The 21,522-nt window shown below is 40.9% G+C and overlaps 1 protein-coding gene across 2 annotated transcripts; it reads left to right on the top strand.

Moving 5' to 3' along the window:
- Window positions 1–264: 264 nt before the first annotated feature.
- On the top strand, window positions 265–19,568 carry cables1 (Cdk5 and Abl enzyme substrate 1). 2 transcript variants are annotated; one of them, XM_019267129.2, is made up of 10 exons: window positions 265–1,084; window positions 7,463–7,534; window positions 7,672–7,764; window positions 8,888–8,965; window positions 12,324–12,429; window positions 13,233–13,389; window positions 13,559–13,662; window positions 16,253–16,359; window positions 16,501–16,708; window positions 17,700–19,568. In XM_019267129.2, exons 1-10 carry the CDS (start codon window positions 501–503, stop codon window positions 17,838–17,840), a joined length of 1,650 nt encoding a protein of 549 aa, XP_019122674.2. In that variant the 5' UTR covers window positions 265–500; the 3' UTR covers window positions 17,841–19,568. The 2 variants fall into 2 exon arrangements, with proteins under 2 accessions (XP_019122674.2, XP_027146162.1); XM_027290361.1 differs by lacking the exon at window positions 8,888–8,965 and having other exon boundaries at window positions 326–1,084.
- Window positions 19,569–21,522: the final 1,954 nt, after the last annotated feature.

The raw sequence follows: 21,522 nt of genomic DNA, 5'->3' as shown, positions 1-21,522 counted from the left end.
TAAAACTGCGCCTTGTGCTGACAGAGGGAAGCTGCAAGCAGCTATTTCGCCATGCATGAGTGAAATCTGTAATGCAGAAAGCGGAAAGTTGTGTTTGTGTTCACATATTTCTTGTTGGTTATTCAAACTCACGGATTAATATTGTGCGCATTGTGCATGCTTAGACTGTTTTTTGGAGACTTGTGTGCTTGTATTGTGTAATTTTGGCATACCCTGTCAGAGAGTGGAGGCTTCAGCAGTCAGGAAAAGGTGAAAAAAACAAAAAAGAAAGAAAGAAAAAAAAAACACATGTATTCCTGACAGCCCATTGGTCCAAATTTTCCCTGTGCTGCCACAATACAGCACACACGTGACCTCCCCTGTTTTCACCCAGTTAAACGCATGTACTTAAAAGACAGGCCACTACCATTCACCAACACACAAGCACGATAAACACAGTATTCATGTCAGAAAGGTAAGATCGCTGGTACTGGGGGGACTCGGATCACTGGACGTGGACCATGGCGGCTGCCACGAGCAGCAACACATCCACAGCCACGCTACAGATCAAGCACTCCAGTATCGAGCATACGCGGAAACGCATAGACCCGAGGAGGAGGCAAGCGGCGCTGTCTTTTCTCAGCAACATTTCTCTGGATGGACGACCCGTGCAAGACGATGCAGACAATCAAAACGAAGAGGATAACTCGCTCGAAGCTAGGACTAGACACAGCCTGGTTTCTCCGGAGCGCACGACGCTCGGAGCCGCTGGCGCCGCCGCTGCTGCTGCGGCTGCGGCGGCGGCGGCGGCGACCACGGCCGCCCAGGCGCTCGCTTTTGCAAACCAGGCTCTGCTCGCCAACAGTCGGGCCAGTTTTGGGACAAGTCCCGCAGCTGCCCAGGTGAACACGGACCCGGATGGCGACGCTTTTGTGCCCTCCACGTTCAGCTCGCCATTCTCCGCGGTCCCGATCTCGACTAGAGGGAGGCTGCAGACCTACACTCAGGGAATCCTACCTGCCCCTTACTCCAGACAAACCTCCCAGAACTACAGCCTGGAGGGCGGACAGATAGCCAACTCTGCGATAGAGCTGCAGAGATCAAGGTAACTGTGTCTGGTAACATGCAGTACAGCTGTTGGTCGGTGTAAACATGTTAAAGGTTCATGCTTGTCTTGCAGCATGTGCACGGTCAGGTCATTAAACTGCACACTGATGTCATCATAGCAAGCGAGCAGACAAACAAAGTGCTGTGATACTGCAAGCATGCATGAGCAATAGAGTCTGCAGACAGCTGTTTACAAAATCAGGTTCACTATTGAGTCAGATAAGAAACCACTCACTTAACCCACAGATACATTTTATTATTTATTTACATGTTGGCCATTTCCTTCTGTGTTCTGGCAAATTCAAACTCAACTTTTATCCTGAACTTCCACCTCCAAATGGGTTAAGTGTTTGTGTTTTTGTGTTACCTCACAACCACATGTACCAGGGCCCTGAATGAATGAATGAACTCCAGGAACTTACAGTCAGCTGTTTTTGAAAAAAAGGTACTTTCGGTTCTTAGCAACACAGTCTGTCTGGATGCAACAACACCACAGCAGGAGGATGAAGTTCAGCTGTTGTAGGTGGTTGTTGTCTTAAGACACACTGGTTTGCACACTATACAGACAGATACAGTGTGATCACAGGTACAGCAGCTGTGTGGAGCTGTAACCTAGTTTCTACATACCTCAGCAGCACTCCTCATCTTTCTTTCTTACTTGCGCACAACATATATTTACTCAAATTATTTTTAGTTTAATGCCATTCGAAAACCTGGTGCACACCTGCTGTCTCTGTAACTCTACACCCATGTTCGACTACATATACAACAGGGGCTTGCAGCTCCGTGTCCTTTTCTTCTTTTTTTTTTATCCACTCTTTGTCAACTTCACATTGGAGGCACAAGGAGTTATTTGGAGGGTTTCGCATCGCAGCGGTACAGCTGTCCGTAACAGTCGTCTCATGGTCCTCTCACTGTCAGAACCTGCTGTCAAATCCTCTCTTCTCTGCTCTCCATTCAGAGACCCCCCTCACTTACCCAAATCCTCTCCTCCCTCTGGTGCCTCTGCCAGGCTTCTCAGGAAGCCGCTGCTTCATGGTGAAACACTCAATAAGCATTTAGTTCCCCTTCCTGACCTCATGGAAATTGCACGGCCAAACTAACAGTTTCCGAAAGTCTTAATGTGTGCTTTCTGATAGCGGGAGAAGTGCATCAAAGATGTTATATAAGACTCAAGACACCATTAATCATTTTTATATGAGCTCTTTATTCTGTGAGAGACCTTTTTTTTAAAGAAACATATATATATTAATACATGTTTTATGTATGTTTGTATACTGTATGTAACTGTGTGCTTAAGGAATCCTCTGCCAACTTTTAAGACTTTTCGATACATTTAAGTTGGTACCAAAAAAAGCGGTGAGCCTTAGCCACAGTGACTGTCAAGCCAGCCAATATATATATAGTATGGAGTTGTTAAACCCTGACTGTACCCTGCTTTTGGAATGTGCTTGGAGGATGTCCACACAAAATGAATTCTAATGTTGAAGAAGTAAGCAACCTGTTGATGGAGCGTGGCCATATTCCACCAGGGCGCAGACAGACGAGCTCTCTGCACAGTGCCTGGTTTGTTTTCTGAGGGCAGCTGGTGGAAACGTGTCCAGAGGTCCCTGGCTGGGAGAGGCAGGATGCCCAGGCTTTCTGAGAAGCAGCCTGGCTCTCCGTTCTGTATTTTCTGTCCTCCACTTCCTCTCCCAGGGGCATCAGAGACACACTCTCCCCTCAGACTTTTGGCCTTCAGTCCTGCTCCCATTCAGGAAGTCGCAGAGCCTCTGATGTGCCGCCAAAATAGACTTTCTGAGGCTGAAGCTGCTTAACACCATATCCTCATCTGATTCTAATGATTTCATATTCAGCTTTCCTTCCACTCCTCACGCACTATCCATCATGAATCAGCACGCCGAGAGCTAAGCTTTAAATATAGCATACCTATTACCATCTGGCCTTGTCTGCCTAAGGTGTAGAGCTATTTTTATTTTATCCCTTCCCCCCCTAAAACATAGGTAGGTTAAGTCTTCTCACGTCCTCTTTTTGTTATGTCCTCACCACCATTAGGTAGTGCAGAGTCATGTACTTTACAGTATTTTAACAAGCTCTTTTTTAGCACGAGGCAGCAGAGGCTGCGGCTGGAAAACAAGCGGCACAAGCCATTATAATGGTCCTGGGGAGTTTTTCTGCGATTGGGTCACATACTTTTGGTTATGAGGTTGATTGTTGTTCGCTGAGGTCATGGTTGGCATAATCACAGGATTATATAAGAATGCTTCATTTTCCTTCACAGAGTCTCTCAATGTCTGAGCTGTCGACAAAGAGTCGGAAAGGCCTATAAGATTTGTCAAGGATCAGCATGTGTTTTACTTCGTGTTGGACATGGAGTTAAGTTTCCACATCGTGACTTGTTCTTTCACAGCTAACAGTGCCATATATAGCTCTTATACACACCACAGTGATTTTTATTAAACTTCCCCTTTCTCCAGTTTATTTAAAAAAAATCTGCTGATACATCCCATTTGTACTCCAGGTGTGTTTGAGGATCAGAGAGGCTGAACTCTCTGACTGGATCCAAATAATCACATTTCCGTTTGCCTGCACTGTATTTGTGTGAAGAAGCCCAGATTGTTACATTTAATAGAAGCAAAATAGAAGACTATGTCGTGTGGCAAGCTGCCAACAGGGCGTACGTGTGAAACTGTTTAATCTCCACATCTAAGTAGTCCCCTTGAGTTTTATAGCTTCATTGCATGGCACCACTGGGCAGGATTATCAATAGCTTTTTGAGACATTCATTTCTTTCAACAGGATGGTAATTGTGTTTGCAGTTGTAATACCTTAATGCTACATGGGTTGCATTTATAAAACCTGCTTAAATAAAATCACTCGAGGGAACAATAGCAGGAATTGTGTCAGAGACACTGAGGGATGCTTGTTGTTGCTCCTTTTGCCTCTGATTTATACCAAGGCTTCTTTGAAGCTTCTGACCAGGCCTTGTTAATGTCAAACTGTGTAGAAATGGACTGTTGTAACCCTAGTTGTTAGAGTTGTGTCTGAGGTGAATGAGTGGCCTGGCCTGTGTTATTGTTTCCAGGATCTGCACCGGCCTGGAAAACATCTTTTGCATTAAAAGCACGTCCCGCTGCTGCTGTTCATCTACAGAGCCTGGATCAAAGTCCTCACAGTTCAGTTGTGTCCTCGTGAACTGGACACATGCCCTTTGGCCGATTGGTCAATGCTTTTTGAAGAACAGTAACAATTCAGACAATTGAGATTTGGACTGGAAACACTGCAAAATGTCACACAGAATGGAGACATATGGCTCCAATAAGAGGTTATTTCTTTTTTGGCACAGATAAAGGGATACAGTGCAGCCCTCTTTGGACTTATTAATTGACAAGTTTGGATTTTTTTTCCAAGTCTGTCTTAATACAAAACTCCTGCCGAAATGAATGTTGAAAGCTATTGGAAGCTGTAATCATTTCTCCTGTCCATACTAAGTAGTGATCTGTATGAGATCCCCCTTCCATGCCAAAACTTCAGCCAAAGTTGATATAAAGCTTCAGCAGTGTATGTTGGTGTAATCAAGTCCAAAGTACAAACTTTTTAGTGCGAAAGCCAATATTTATATTACTATCCCTCTGCTGCAGCTCCTCAAGGAGACATTGTTCAGGGTAACCCCAAAAGGGAATTTGTACTAAAAAGACACTATCTTTGGAAGATGCTACTGGATTAATCTAATACTAGCTTCAGCTGAAGTTCATTGTGCATTTTTGGTCAGAACAAGAACCTGCATTAATTAGCTTTTTTTTGGACCCAACAAGCTGTAAATGCAACAGTGACACACTTTTTCTAAAGTTGTTATGGCTAAAGTGTTTGCCTATTTACACATCCAGCAGACCCAAAGAAACTTGATCATCCAATTGGAGTAATATCTCTGGCCACCTGGTGGATGTAACTTAATATTCATTCCTTTTAGCTCTGTTTTGGTCTCCACCAACTTTTTTTTTTCTTTTTCAGAACATCTGTCTGCTACATCTACTGAGAGTGAACCAAAAACATTAAAGTTGAAAGAAAAGCTGAAAAAATGTTAAGTGCTCTGCAGACCTGCAGCGTCGGGTGATAATCTCCGTGGGTTCATTGCTACGAGCAACCGCGATCACGTTTCACACAGTCATTTGATCCATTGTTCATAAAAATATTGATTAGTGCAGCTTAAGTTAAGCCTTCTGATGGAGTTTTGGACTCAGATGAGGTGATATTTACTTTCTCATTAAGCTATTTTCCATGCCAACGCACCATTTCACCTTTAAATAGATTGAAATACAGAAGAATAACACCTGGGGGAACCCAGCTTAATTTAATATAAGATAGTGTAAAGAACGATACACCGTCAGCTCAAACAAGAAGCCTTGTCCTCTCATTCTGTCTGTACTCTCAGATCCTTATCCAGCCAATCCATCTCTTAGGGTTGCCACTGAAACAGGATGATGTAAGGCCATAAATCCCATGATCCCAGTCATCTGACCTTCAGGCAGAGGTCACGCCTCTTCATTATGACCCCTTCGATTCATGCTACAGAAACAGTGTTGATGTCAGCTGTTCTAATCATTGGGACTAAAATATGTACTGCTCATGCCCTTTTATCAGAGCTTAATGTTCTCCCCTCCACTTTATGATCATTAGGGTCATAATATAGAGTGTGGAAGGTTCGCCAGTATAAAGGCCCTCCATTTCTTGTCTGCTTCAACAGTCTGGCTCCTCGTGTAAACACTCATCTCACCGTCTCCTCCTGTATACAGTGTTCACTCAGCCTGTGTTGGTTTAAACCCTGGGAGATCCTCAAGGACAGAGTCATCTTTTGTTAATCTGTCCTCATGCTCTGTCATTTATTAACCAGCCACTCTGCTCTACACTCTGCTGTCTCTCCCTTTCGGCCTAAATGCTCAGTTTAGAGGGGCGGTGGGTCAGGTCAAGTGTCATCCGCTTGTCTTAATGCTGCAGCAGGGGCTACAGCACATTTTGGATAGTGAAAAGAAGAACTCCAAGATGATGCACAGTATGCATGGTGTGAACATTCGTTCACGCCCTTACTTTGGCTTTGTGAGACTCTGCTGCAGATTTTAGTACTTGATGACAGATAGTCCCTTTGGGAGAATGCGTCATTCCGTTATTTAACCACTAATTTGTTAATTTCCACTACTTTAAATGTGGCCGCTTCGTAAGGCTGTCTAATGAGTTGGATTATGTCGTTATTTTAGTGCTAAACATGCAATTATACCCTAATTCTGCAACAGCTTGGGAATACTTAGCTATCACATGTGGGTTTGTTTCTTAATCTGGCAGCCGATCATATAAATGTGGTCCAGCAGAATTAGCCTGTTGAGTAGTGCAACTAAAGTGTGAAATAAAGGCCATCTGTGACAAAATGTGTTACACAAAGTGCTTGCAGAGCCAGCTTGTTATCCTCTTAGCAGCTCTGATCCTGGAAAATTCTCAGTGATCTACGCAAAGACTAAGGAGTGATCATTGACCACACAGACGCAGAGTGGTGTTGATGGATGACCATAACTCGACCGTTCCAAGACTTGTTTTTGCAAATTAACCACAGAGCATACAGATGAGTGATAATTTTACGAGCTTGTTTGACCTTTGTTCCAAAGCCTCCAGTGTCCCCACACGTACTTTGTTCCAGGGCTGGGTTCTCGAACCTTAATACAGTACAAGTTGGCAAAGGATGCATAGTTGGATTTTAGACTTGTTTACTTTCTTTGATCAGATCATTGCCTAAATCAAGAAACCTTTCCACCCCCCCAAAAAATTCCTTTAGGTAAAACTCCCCTCAAACTTTAAGGTATCTAACAAGATATTGTTTGGTATCACATCGAAAACTTCTCTGGAAAAAGAGTGATATGGATCTCACAAGTGAGAAACAAGTGAGTTTCTCCAGTGAGCTAAATACATACGGACACATTGCTTTGCACTAAATAGGTAAATGGAGGTGTAGGTGGAAATTCCTTGCACTGTTTGTGAATGCTTATACATTATTTTATTCCAAAAGCTAGACTGACTTTTAATTTGGGAGAAAAAAAAAAGAATGGACATTTTAGGTATTGCTGTGGAATTAACTTTGTCTTAGCATTGTCGTTGCCTTTTAATCAAATTGCTTTGCAGGGCAGTGTGTGTCCAGGTGTTTGGCCAAAAAAAGATCACGAAAGAGATTATTAAACAATAATAATCTCTTTCGTGATCTTTTTTTTTGGTGTGTGGTTGGATTTTCTAAAAGCTGTTTTGCAGAACAACATTTGGCTCTGTGTCTGGTGCAATGTGATGATGTTTCTTCATATCCTCTAACTTCAAACTTCCGCTCTGTCCGTCCTCCCAGACGAAGACTCATCTCTCAGCGCTCTTCACTTGAAACGCTAGAGGACATTGAGGAGAATGCTCCTCTACGCAGGTAGCGTAAACATTGTGACTTTGCTACCTTTATTTTGTGCGTCTCATCTCGGTGTAATGTATCCAACTGACACGGTTTCTCTGTTTATTTTTATTTTTTTTGAAGTACTGATGTTCTGTGTTTGTTTTACATTCTAGATGCCGAACCCTATCGGGTTCACCCCGACCAAAGAGCTTTAAGAAGATCCACTTCATAAAGAACATGAGGCAACATGATATGCGCAATGGAAGGTATGAAGGCAAACAACCACATCCCATAGTCAATACAAGTCCTCAGTGGCATAATGGCAGACTGCCCCAGTCAATGAACTGTAGTTTTATATGTTTCTCACATTACAAGCCATATTGCAGGCAAGCAGCCCCATTCACTGCATGTCATTCTGACTTCTAATTGAAAGATAACTGATTGAGAATCGTGTCCATTTGATCTTTATTTTATCACTGTTCATTTTTTAGGGATTGCACCATGAATTCACTCTAAGCTCAATCACATATCATAGCGTCACAGTTTGCACAAGCATGCATTCAGCACACAAATCCCTTTAATATAAAACAGATTTTGGGCACAGTGGCGTTACTGTGGATGTTTCATTGGGTGTGCAAGAACACCAAAGGAAAGATGATTGTTCACTCCGTGAAGTGTTTCTCAGCAATAATGCTGTTCATCATTCTCAGTGTCACATTCTTCGGATGTGAAATATAATTGAGTTTGTTTTTTTGCGGTCCTGAGTCTAGTTCTGGTGGTTTATTGACAAAAACATAACAAAGTGTAGATGCATTTGTTAATCTTCAGTCCTTTTTATGCTCAGCATTTGGCTGAGGCAGATGTCACATGTACTGTATGTTTACAGTATCTCTTGTTTAGACTCACTTGGTAAATTAAGTCACCAGAAAGTTGTTTTTCTTCACATCCAGACCTGTGACTCATGTGTTGTTTATATCATGATGTCAATTTTGCCCAAGTAGTAAGATTCATCACTTGTTTGTGAGTTGCAGCTATTAAAAGAAATAACTTTCAGGTTGTTGTAGTGGGACTTCACTCGGGGCCATCCTGTTCCCTGAGCTCTCTACAACTGGTCTGGGAAACATCTCTGTATGCATGTTTACACAAATACAGTTTAGGTTAAAAATAGCATATGTTAACTTGAGTAAACGAAAAATGCATCATTGTTTCCCCAAACCACAGACTACATGCCAGACGTGCTACTATACTACAAAACAACACACACACTCATACTGAAGTTTCAGCTTATTCTCTTCATTCTTATTTTTACTGCACACTCTCTCCAACTTTAACCTGTGGATCTTGTCAGATAGATATTGATTAGCTTGTTTACCATTTTTGTTTTTATAGGATAGTCCTTATCAGTGGCAGAAGATCCTTCTATAGTGTATTTTCTGTCCTGCCCTATCGAGATTGTAGCCAAGCAGGGTATGTATCCTACAGCATGCCGAACCTTGTAACTCCCTCCAGCCTGTGCTCCCTCTTTCCCTTTGTTTCCTCATCCCTCTTTTTTCTGTGGATGTACTCTTCTTTGACTGGTGCATACATTACTAAGGGTTGGTTTTGGTGGATGCATTTTTGCCATTAAGGTTTAATGAGTAAATAAACAGTGGGCTGAAATGGACTTCAACCGCTTAATTTCATATACATCTCTAGACTATATCATAGCCCATTGCTTATTGCTTCTATTGCTTTTTCCCATAATGGCTCCGGTGGATTTTGGGCACTCATCCTTTTTTGTTTCAAGTCAACCCCATTTTGTCTGTCACAACTGTCGCTGGCTTTGCTGTTTAGCACCTTTCCTGAGGTTCCCGCTCTTCTTAGTGACTTTAGCCCTAAATATTTTTATGTGTTTTCTTTGGTCTAATTATCCAAGAGACTGGAGATACTGTTTGTGTGCACTGCTCACTGCCATGACGGTTTGTAATCAACCATTCTTTGCCTCAAGTCTACATTTCTTGGTGCTAAAGCAGAAAACATCTCTGGCTCATCTGTAGACGATGCTTGCTTCTTTTTTTTTTCTTTAAAGCAATGCAAGTGTCCAGTTACTGGGAACCCACCTGGCTTGCACTAGGATGGCTCTGTTACGGCTTGAAACTGTGTGTTTTGGAGGAAGTGAAAGAGAGAAGGGACAGATAAACAGCAGAGAATACAATGCACAGAGAGAAAGGTTTCACACTGGGGCTTAGTGAAAAGCATAAAAGGCTCAATCCGTTTGTGGAATTTCCTAAGCCAGCCAATCAGTACAAGGTCAAGGGTTAATGAACCCCCAGGGCGATCCAATATGCACATTTGACTTCTCATTGCTGCTAATTGACAGCTTACAGTTAGACTTTGGCTGGCACAGTCAAGTGCTCTCACTGTGAAACAACATTTTATTAGAAGACTGGGCCTAAACAGCTCATTGCATGTTTTTTTTCTTTCTGTCCTTACACCTATTATTACAATTACTGCCCCATGAACAAAAAATGCAAATTCTTCTACAGTTGCTACAGTAAATATGTAGATTTAAAGGACTGGTTTGACACTAATTTAGTTTTGTGCCAATTGCTAGATGAAAATATTGATACCACTCTCATATGTGTCCGTTAAATATGAAATTACAGCCCGGAGATGGCTATCTTATCTTAGCATAAAGACTCGAAGCAGGGCTTAATGGCTAAAGATTAAAAAAAAATGCCTGCAACCACCTCTAAAGCTCAAATTTAAGGGGTTCAAGAAAGTTCCTGGCTGCTCTACACTTAAAAATAGTCCCATACTTAACCCTTCATAAAACCATAACTCGATGTTTTTACATTTCTTTTTTTGCATGAAACAAATAAAGACACAGCATGTTAATTCGTGAGCTTTAGAGGTGCTGGTAGCTGTTTTAAGTTATACTGACAAGTTGCTGCCTCCAGCTTCACATTTAATGCGCTCATATGAGAGTGATATTAATCAAAATGTCAAACTTTTATTTTGAAGGAAAGAAAACAAACTACGCTGACTTAAAAACTGTTGAACATCTGTTTATGGGGCTGGTTCATGACAGCTAGATGCTTCTGGGTTCAAATCCCACTGGAGTTAGTGTGTGGCTGTGGCACAGGCAGAAGACTTTGCTGCCTGTGTAAGCATGGCTTTCTTTATATGCTTCAGTTTCTCTGACTCTAAAAGACATGCATGTTAGGTAATGCTCTTGGCATTGAAGTGTAGTTGATGTTGGCTTCCAGGGTAAAAAGTTAGATGGGTCAAACGCAGAGGACAAATTTCCAAAGTTTAGTGTAATGGGTGAAGCTTGGGTAAGACTGTTTATTATTATATTATTATAAAGCCAGCTTACCCAGCCCTGAGCTGTTTGTGTGAGCTGTAAAGTATTTGGTAGTCAAGTAGCCAGTAGGGGTCAACATTCTTAGGTTAATATTTATTCTTCACCTGATAGTAGATTTGGAAACATTTGGCAGGGCATGATGAGCACTTTGCACTGATTACACTACTAACATACAGATGTTTTGAAGCCAGTGATTCCTATTCATGCATGTTACTAAGTAATGTCAGCTTTTCTTATGTTTTCCTTTAACTGCTCCTTATTCTCCTCAGACTGAAGTACATTTATTTTCTTCATAGAAAAGCTCTCTCCCTAGAAAGCTTTCCGTCTCCTCTGTTTCCCCACTTTTATTTAAATCTCCACCGTTCTGTTAAGATGTCTGCTGCCTGGGGATCTCCATGTCTATGATGCATCTGTCAACATTGTCTCCTGACGTGCCTGCCTGCCAGATAACACTGTTTTCATTATAACAGATTGGCCCCACATGTCATCAAAACACTTGGAGAGTCATGTGAGGGCCCACTATGTAATTTCTTCTATTTATCTGGTCACCGTTTTTAAACAGAAGGCGAGGCTGAGCAAGGGAAGATAAGGGAGGAGTGGAAAAACAAGACAGTGTTACGATTTAATGTCTGCTGTCCTGCTGACATTTCACTGCTATACATTTCACACATGAATAATTTGTTAGTTTTAAGTTAGTGGAAATACGTCGCTGCCTTTTTTTGTTTTTAGAATTTTCCAGCAACCTTTTTCAATTGCAAACCTTTAAGTTGCTGGAACAAATAGTTTTCAGTTTTAGCTCTTTGGTAGCAGTTAATCAGTATGGCAGAGTGTGAAAGTGGATTGCGGGCATGTAATCTTCTTTGTCAGTGTGCACACACCCATTAGCCTCTACTGTGGGAGCTAAAATCATCAAGTGAAGTGATATAGCAGCAACCAATGTTCCTTTCATTTTAGATTTTACTATTTAGTTTTCTGCAGTGGCTTTATCCTCATGAGAACGCCCCAGTCTACTTTATGTTTGCAGCAGCAGGCATTAAATGCATAAATATTTGGCCAATACAAAGTGTGTTCAGTCGTGGGCTCTCGCCTGTTCATTCCACTGACACAGTTAACTCTCCAGTGGTCTGTTTTCTACTTCAGCATTTGACGTCCTGCAAATCTCCCACAGCAGTAAGACATTTCAGGCATTGGTGAGGCAGCAGCTGAGTCTGAAGAGCCCCGGCCTGCTAGAATGAAACTGTACTCTCCTCCATTCTTTCTCTCAAGGGTGCTCTTTATTTCTGATTGCCCTGAGATGCACCCAAAGACACAGGCAATTACAGAAACAAGGCCAGCTGATGAGCGCAGATCGATAACAGGGCCGTGAGGTAGAGATGTGGAAGCGAGCTAGAACAGGCTTCGGCAAGGCGGCATGAGAGTTGAAAAGAAGCTGTAGGATGTTTTGTACGGTGAAAGATCTAAAAGTCTTGTGCTCATTAGGGATGTAAAGCTGGAAGGAGGGCGTCAACGGCACCCGTCAGGAGGCGTCAGTGCCAAGGAGATGGTGATTGGACTAGAGGGAGTGGAGTTAGGAGCTGATGGAAAGGTGAGAAACCAGCAGAAGTATGCTGTGATCTGGAGTGAGGATGGATCTAATAATATCTAGTCTCACATTCTGTGTTGGGAAAACACTTTAAATAAAAATGAACAAAGAGAAAAAACAAAGCTACCACTCAGAGAACATACAAAACATGATCTTTTACACTGAACTTTACTTGAACAGTTTATTGTGCTCAAGGAAATGCCAAAACATGGACAACAATTCGTGCAAGTCTGGAGAAATCTAATACCGGCTGCTAACATCACAACAACAGTAAACAAACAAGAGAGTAAGCCAAATGTCTGCGGGTTAGTAATTTTATGTTACCTGACACACAAATCCTGACCGGAGTGTCTGAAACAAGTTGTGTAGTCTTCCAAAAGCAGTAGATAATAGTATAGTAGCTACATCCCAAGCATATATTTCCCTGTAATGCTAAAATAATGCTGAACAAGTCAAACATGGAAGACTTGTATTTCATATTTATAGTTCCCACAAACAAACACAGGTTTTAGCATTTTTTTTAACCAGGTAAAGCGGCATTTCGACATGTAATGGCAGGAAAATTAATCACGTTATTAATAACTGCATTTCATTTAGGCAAGTCGGTTTCAAGCTCCTATTACTGTTCATGCTGGCTCACTAGTATCATATAATGGGACACTTAATGAAACTGAGCCATCGTTAATGTCAACAAATTGACACCACCTGTGCTTTTCCTGCTTTGACAAAACGCCGCTGTGAAAAAGATCTAATCTAACCGGTGAAATTTAAGCAAACTGACATTGTAACTACACCTGTGCCTACAGACTGTGTCCTACACCCAGTTCTTGTATCCCACTAATGTGCTGGGTGGTCGAAGAAACACCATCGACTCCACCTCGTCATTCTCTCAGTCTCGTAACGCCAGCCATAGAAGCCTCAGTTTGGGCCGAGCCAACAGCAACCAGAGCAGCTTAGACACAGGTTAGTCATCTGCCAACCGAGTACTAAACATATTCATCATGAATGTTGTTTATTCTTCATCTTTCGTTGTTTGTTTCTCCATTGTCCAGTGTATTTTTAATTTTTTTTTCTTATTGGAAACATGTAGTACAAATGTTAACTTCTGTTGTTGTGTTTGTGCTCATGGCAGGGAATGACTTGGGGGACTTTCGTGAATATGACCCCAATTTGTTGGATGACCCGCAGTGGCCTTGTGGAAAACACAAGAGAGTCCTCATCTTCCCCTCCTACATGGTGAGAAAGTACTTTAACTCCGTCTTGCACATCATTCTCACCACCAACAGCAACAACAACAGCAACTGCAGCCTCGTTCTCTTGAGAGCAGAATGGAAAAGCTGTTTTCATTTGGGACGTGATCCACTGAAACAGATCCACCTCCTGTTTTGACGTATTTTGTTGAGATGTCCTTCGATATCTAAATGTTTCTTCAATGGTTAGTTTTGTTATTCTGGAACTTTTGTGCTCCGTGTTCCCACCACAACAAAGAACAATGCCAGAAAAAGATTTGTCTGCCTCGACAGTTTGTTTCTAAATAAGCTCTTCCTGAATTTTATCAGCTGTTTTTGAAAAGGAGCCAGGAGGATGTTTCAGACAGTTTTAATAAGCAAGGTCACTTGTCGAGACTCCCTCCAACCTTCTCTGGGACTTAAATGAATTCACATAAGGAGCTATCAAACAGTCACTTCACCAGAGCTAAAAGTTAGTGTTATTGTGAGCTAATCACATTCTCACTTTTCCGGAAAAGAACGGGATGTTTTTATCGCGGTTGGAAAAAGAATAACAAACCCGACTAGACTCCCTCCTCATTCTTTTCTGGGCTCTGTTTTTGTTACAGAGACTGGCAGAACACACAACAACGACTGACATAGTTGAAATGCTCAGTCAAGGTCGGACTATGTGTTTTTTTTTTGTCTTCCTCCAATTACAAAACCCAGCGTCACACAACAATAGCTATTGTGTGTATACTACAGGAGTGGAACCAGTAAAATTCTCAGCACTTCACTGGTTGTATTCAGGAAGAAGACACGACTAACTGACCTTTCAGGTTCAAGCTGGGGTATAATATTAGCTTTGTATGAGCTAGTATGTGAATATTAAGCCAGGACAACCACAAATTCAAATGTTCACTTCTCGGGGTTATGACCATCGATAAGCATTCATTCTTCATGGTTCATCATCAGTATCCTGGGTAATACATGCATAATGCATAATGGGTTCTTACTTAGCTTGGAAAACAATGTCGTCACCATAGAAAAGAGGCAACTAACTATTTATTTTATTGACCCTTTCTTAATTTATTGTTTCGCCTATGGAAGCCCAAAATGCTGTCTTTAAATAGCTCTGAACAACAGTCCAAAACCCAAATATATATTTTTTTACTGCCATATGTGACATGTTTTTGAAGATGTTTTCTTTGTCTTTTGTCTAAAATAAAAAATTGCATTACATGAAATGATAAATGAAGTTGCACAAAGGTCTGGCAGATCTGGCAACACACCAACAAGTCCCACTGGGAAAGAAACACAAAAGTTCAGACAATCATATGATATTATATTATTATATTCTGTGTGTACTTTCAGTGGAAAGTGGACATGCATTAACATAGTTGAATCAAATCACAACACTATCATGTAATCCTAAAAAAAGGTGGGTTAGGCATATGTGTGATGGCAGCCTGTGTATTTGTGAGGGTGAAAAAAGAGAGAGAGAAAAGAAAAAAAATCTGGATTAAAGGAGCAGGGAGAGAAAATAAATAAATGCAACAAGCCAAATAAAGTGGTTTAGATAATCTGGCTAAAGTATCGGAGGTCAAACTGAAAGTGAGTGCAGCCAAAACGTTGGTAATAATCCGACATGCACAACTACAGTAAGTAGTCGAAAGAAGTTGATTTTTAAACTCTTTAACAAATGACAGTAATTATTTTATCACTTTGTAATAATTTCACTATTCACTTTTCATTTTTCCCCTTTTTATCTGTGTGTTATTGTCTGAATTTTGTAACCCCAGCTAACTTATTTTTAGCAATCTTGCCATGTTCCTTGATCTTAGTAATTCTTTGGCTTTCCAAATCTGCAAAATGAAGACCCATGTTGTAATACATCAGGATATATCTAGCAAAATCTTTATAAATGCACTTGTTGTTGTTCATCATTATTCTTATTCTGTCTAAACACTCAGCCTCTCATTATACAGCCTCGGTGTGATTCACCCTCCTGGTACTCGAAGCATGTTATAACAAGCAACAAAGATTGTTTAATGGAAGCCAGATGGAAAGCCCTGTTAGCAATCAAGTGAATAATATTTTTCATTTTGTCGTGTACCATCTGTCTGTGGCAAACCTGAAAAGCCCTGTAATTTCCTCAAACAGCTGGGCGCTGTAGTTTTTAGCACTCTAACAGGAATAAATAATGATTTTGGTTAGGAAGGATTTTACTAATTTCAACAGAGAAATGATGAACGTTTGGTGTGCTAGTGAGTATTTACAGCAGCAAAAGGGTGTGTGTGGGATTGACTCAAAACAAATCACGCAACAGTGTGGCTCGCTGATGCCCGGACAACAATGGCGCTTTATGGCACAGAGGAATAAGTGTGTTAGTCAGATCAGCTCATTGTTGGTCCTGGTCTTTTCACAGGATTTGTTGACAATAAGAAATATATAGAATATCACCAGACTGATCCTTTAAGTGACATGGGTAACACCAGCTCTCTGTAAAGCCTCATTGTGGGACAGTGGAATCCAACACTAGTGTGTGAGGATCCAGTCACCTTGCTCGGTGCTAAAAGTGTGGTCATTTTGACACCGCCTCTGTTTTTTCTTCTCAGACTACGGTCATTGAATACGTCAAACCCTCTGACCTCAAGAAGGACATGAACGAAACCTTCAAGGAGAAATTCCCCCACATAAGGCTCACACTCAGCAAGATTAGGAGGTAAATCAGACTCTGTGTGTACTCTCTATAATAAAGATGATTTGACTTCACCATCTCCTGACACATTTTTTTTCTGCATCTTTCCTTCCCTCTTTATCTATTGTCCTTCCTTATTCTGTGTTTTTTTTCACCTCGCTGCAGCTTGAAAAGGGAGATAAGGAAGTTGGCTCAGGATGAATGTGGTTACGAGGAACCGACAGTGGCCATGGCTTTCGTCTACTTTGAAAAACTCGTTCTTCAAGGCAAACTAAACAAGCAGAATCGTAAACTCTGTGCCGGAGCTTGTGTCCTTCTGGCGGCCAAGATTGGTGGTGATCTCAAGAAACATGAGGTCAAGCTCTTGATAGACGTAAGTTTTTCCACTCGCATCTCTAAAAAAAAATAATAACTTTGTGCCTCAATCGTAGACTTTGATGTTGACTTGTGTCCTCTTCTCACACCAGGGGTGAATTCACTCGACTCAAAGTACACAAGTCAAACATTGTCTGTATTGACTTCCTCACTAATAAGCATGTTGAAGTTTGTCATTTTTCATATAATAAACAAATCAAAACACGACAAAATAAAACATAAAAGTATTTCCATGACTAAGTAACACGAGGAGTGAGTAAGAAAAATGGTTGTGATGATTTGGATAAATTGACCCTTGACCCATTCATAATAGACAAAAACAATGTTAGTCAGTAACAGGTTATGTCAACATTATTTCTCTTTACAGCTTTATTTATTTTAGACTGTCAATTTGTTGCTAGTTGGGCAGTTTCCAAATCCCAGAAATGACAGGCAGCATTTGTTTGTTTTTTTAGAGATGCACAGGGTCTACAACTCTCTGATGTGCGGAAAACAGATTCTTACATTTAAATGAGAATCTAATGAATTCTAACATCTGGTGCATCATTTTTTTGAAGTTTCTAAAGGGGTCAAGCCCTAAAATTCCCATAATAAAGCTCAAGAGGATCTTTACTTGCACCATCCCTGCCATGTAAATGTCTGTTTTTCCATCAAGAGGGTTGTTTTGACTTCATAAACTTCTCTAGGGCCACGAAAGACATTATAATTTCTCTAAAGTCAGTCGAGGGTCTTTTTGATGAAAGCTTTTAGAGTGGAAAATTTACTTATGACTACATTTCTACAGAGCTAGGAAAAACAAATGTTTTTGTAATCTCATAATAATTCACCTCTGCTACCATTTAATTATGGCTTATAGAGTATGGTGATTGCATCAACAGTAGATTTGTAAACCATCCAAACAGGCTTCTGCTCTTCAGATCTGCTGCGAGGCAGAGCGTAGAAATTGCATGTATCTGCTGTTTTAATCTTTGCTCGTGTTTTTCTGGCAGAAACTGGAAGAGCGGTTCAGAGTGAACCGCAGAGAGCTGATAGCCTTCGAGTTCCCCGTCCTGGTGGCGTTAGAGTTCAACCTGCACCTGCCAGAACACGAGATCATGCCCCACTACAGACGGCTGCTGCAGACTTCCTAGCATTAGTGACCCATCAGGAGGATGACCACCAGACTCTCCTCCTGATCCCTCTGCTTCCCACGGTATCCATCCTCCCCACCCCTCTCCTCAGTCTGATAGCTGTAAGGTACCGCTGGCCCTTCATCACTACCGACAACATGCTCCTTCCTCTCAGAGACTTGAAACCAGCCAAAGGGACACACATTTCTAAAACGTTCCTCCATCGTTTGACTTCATCATCACTACACAGACTTCTGAAAGAAAAGAGTCAACAGTCTGCAAGCAAGTCATTTTTCTAGTTTGCATGTTTTCACACGTCTTCATCTCCACTTTGTATATTTTAGACCTCTCTTGTTGATTAAGAGAGCTTTGAAACTGATAGCGAGCTTCGTTTTTTTTTTTGCAACCAATGATTGTAACATTTTTATCATCTCTTTTCATTAATCTCATTCTTGTAAGCTTTAGTATGATTGGTTGCCTCCTGGCCTGCGGGGGGGAGATTTCAATGAAAGCCTTTAAGTGGCTGGTTTTGGCTGGACTTCTTCTATTCCTCAGAGTGACTCATCCGTTCGCAAGTCATCGTCTTAAAAGTGCACTTTTTGAATATTGCGAGAGACACAACGGGGGGAGGGGGACATTTTTTCAGACTTTTAACGAGCTTGGGAACTAACCCTGAAAAATAAGCTGTGTTCATAAGCACCACACACACACAAGTCATTTGAATGGACCTTTTGAATGGTTTTTCTCTCTTTTTGGTTTATTCCAGATTTTCTAGCCACAAACTATCTGCATGAATAGTATTGATTGTTTGTACACAGGTACTTGCAGACAAGATGGGACTTCCTATTTTCACTGAAGTATTCCATTCATTTTCTACCAGTCAAATGCTTGCTATGGACGTATGGAGACCAGACCCACTTTTATCAGTGTCGAATTTCCTGTGCTCTATGTTAGAGTGTATTGCTAGCACATTTACAGTGCTATAATGGGGTCAGGATGGTAGTTTTTGAAGTCCATGAGTGCAAAAATGCCATAAAGCAGTGATCAGGATTAGCAGCGGAGTGGCAGCAGGGTGCTTTATTGTTAAGAGAAAAATGTCCATCACCTAGAGGATGTGGGCGAAGACCCCGTGCCAGTAAGTGCACTTGAGCAAGACACTGAATCCCAAAAGGCTTTAGGGGACATGTCTGTTTAGTTGACCTGTCCTCTGATCGAGGAGAACCTAAACGAGATCCCAACAGGGATCAATCATGAATCTGCGTATAACTTGAATCAGCATTTATTGATTTTAAATCTTGAGGTTTTTTTTTGTTTTTTTTTTTAAAGAAAAACCAACTGCAATGTGACCAATTTTAAAAAAACAACAACGTATTATTCCATTTATTTGGCATGTGTTTCAACTTGATTTTCTTTTTTAATTAATTTTGAAATTATCTCACACAATACCACAGAGTATTGAGAGGCCACCAAATCAGATACGTACAGTATGGCCTACTTTTTAAAAAAATATGGTATTTAATGCTGCTTCAAGTATTGATAGTATTGAGTTGAAATGATCACAACGTTAAACCAAATCGTAATGAGAAAAGCATGGACTGTGCTGATTTAAGGTGGGGGGAAAAAAATACTGAGCTTATTTCTGTTTGCAAGCCCAAAGACTTCGCGATAAGATGCACATTAGAGACTCATGGGCGACACTTATTACCTGTGTATGTTTGTAAATAAATTGCTTTGCTTGTTGAATCAAAACAAGACTCACTTTTTTTTTTGTTCATGTTTGTTTGCCGATGATCAATGTCTTTGCCGATTTTTAGATTAGCCAGGAGGCAGAAGAGGCAGGACTACAAACATGGCGGCTCACATGTGACAGATTTTGAGCTTCAAAATGGCTCTTCGGAAACCTATAGGCGACTTTGTACATTTGCCATCCATTCTTTATAGTATCACTTGTTCAGACAGAGAACTCAAAACTCACCAGAAACTCAGGGTTTCTCTTTTTCCTCTTGTCTCTGTTCATTTTTATGATTAGTAAAGGAATAGGTGCACATTTTATCAGCTCCACGGTCCGATATTTCCCAGTTCAATATTCTTGTTAACGCACATTTACTCTCCTAATCGGGTCAAAACTCAAAAAAGAAACAAAAGAACACCCTGGAAATATTAAGAATGATGTGCAAATGTTTCGCTGATGTTAAAACATTTTAAACTCGCGCCAACACGTTTTTGTGCAATTCACGCGGCCCTGGGCTAATTCCACTGACTTTGTGTGCAGCCTCTAAAACGTACCTCGCGTTCTGTCTGAACATGCAGTTAAAGTCAAAATCTTAAAGTACTGTTTTTCTTTCAGGTTGAAAAGCAGCGTTTTGCTGCCCCCATTGGTAAAAAGTGTCAAAAGTCATGTTTCACCTCTGACCTGGGTGTGGTCACAAACGTGCACATTGTTGGTTGCACCTGTAACCACACCCAACAGTGATGTCACGGTGTCCTGGAGTACACATGTACATTACTGCAGCAAGGTGATCAGTTAACTACTGGAAGTTTGCAAAACCATGATTTTCACAGGTGTCTTGATTGAATATTAACTCAAAAATATTAAACATCTTGAGTTATTTATTCAAACACTCTTGGACACTCAAAAGTGAAGCTGATTCATCACATCTGTTTCGGTGTGGTTTACTTGAGTTACTGGTAGCATGAGCAAACAACTCCCCAGCTGTCATCAGATTATGATTCAAACGTTTCTAAACTCTGATTGGTTTATTAAAAAAACATGACACCACCGTTTCCCAGCTGAGCCCTGCCCACTTTAAACCAGTAAGAAAAGCAAAGACAAAATCAGAAACTACACATATCTCTCTGAACATTTCTAACTTTGTCAAAAGATTGTATGTTTATTTATGAACCCATCACTTTAGATGATTGAGGAAAATATATTTCCAGGGCCTTTAAACACATCACAGATGCTCACACTGCTTAGATGCAAAAGAAAATCTGTGGGCTGTTTCATGGCGTGATCTAAGTTACTGTGGAAACTTACCAGGACCAGTCTGGAAAGGGAGGGAGCTAAGACCAGTTTTTCATCGAACCATCGTGTCACTTCAGGTCGAACCGGTGTTACAGTAAATTTGCCGGACTGACTCGATGTTTTCTCCCTGAAGGTTTGTCTAACTGCTGCACGTGACAAAGTCAACTCACAGACCTGTTACATTTATCACATTTTGACATGGGCTGCACTCGTTGAATACTTCAAATATGAGCTCACATCTTTTTCAGTCTCAAGTGTCTTACACAGTATCCCATGTGGGTTTGTTTTTGTTTTTAAATGCACTACAATTATAATAAAGCTAATCATTAACTTGCACCCACATGTGCAGCCCTGAGTTTAGTATTTTCCTGAAATGTCACAAACAAGACCAGAGACACAAAAATGCATTAAAATACAAGATGGGCAGACAGCCAAACTGATAGTGTTTTACATGTTAAGTAACATGATCTAATTGTTTATAGAAAATACACATTATTTGTATTTTATTGATATTAATTGGGGTCCTATTTTCGTTCGTAAAAAGTGTATAGTGTTGCAAATTATGCACATTCATTTACAGTACAAACAAAATTCATATTACTCACATTGAACTTGCACTTGTGTCAAAGTCTGAGCTCACTGCTTGTCTTGTTTGCTCCGTTAGTATCTTTGTTTTAT

Source organism: Larimichthys crocea, chromosome II, assembly GCF_000972845.2.
Source record: "Larimichthys crocea isolate SSNF chromosome II, L_crocea_2.0, whole genome shotgun sequence".
In the NCBI taxonomy this organism is placed as follows: Eukaryota; Metazoa; Chordata; class Actinopteri; family Sciaenidae; genus Larimichthys; species Larimichthys crocea.
Note: the sequence above shows the minus strand (reverse complement) of the source record. Positions and strands in the feature narration are given on the sequence as shown.

Bases quoted from the DNA above. Each gene is read 5' to 3' on its own strand.
- cables1 (XM_019267129.2), top strand. From the start codon at position 501: ATGGCGGCTGCCACGAGCAGCAACACATCCACAGCCACGCTACAGATC. The intron at 8,966-12,323 runs GTATGTATCCTA...TGTGCTCATTAG, and splicing joins CGAGATTGTAGCCAAGCAGG to GGATGTAAAGCTGGAAGGAG. The intron at 16,709-17,699 runs GTAAGTTTTTCC...TTTTTCTGGCAG, and splicing joins AGGTCAAGCTCTTGATAGAC to AAACTGGAAGAGCGGTTCAG.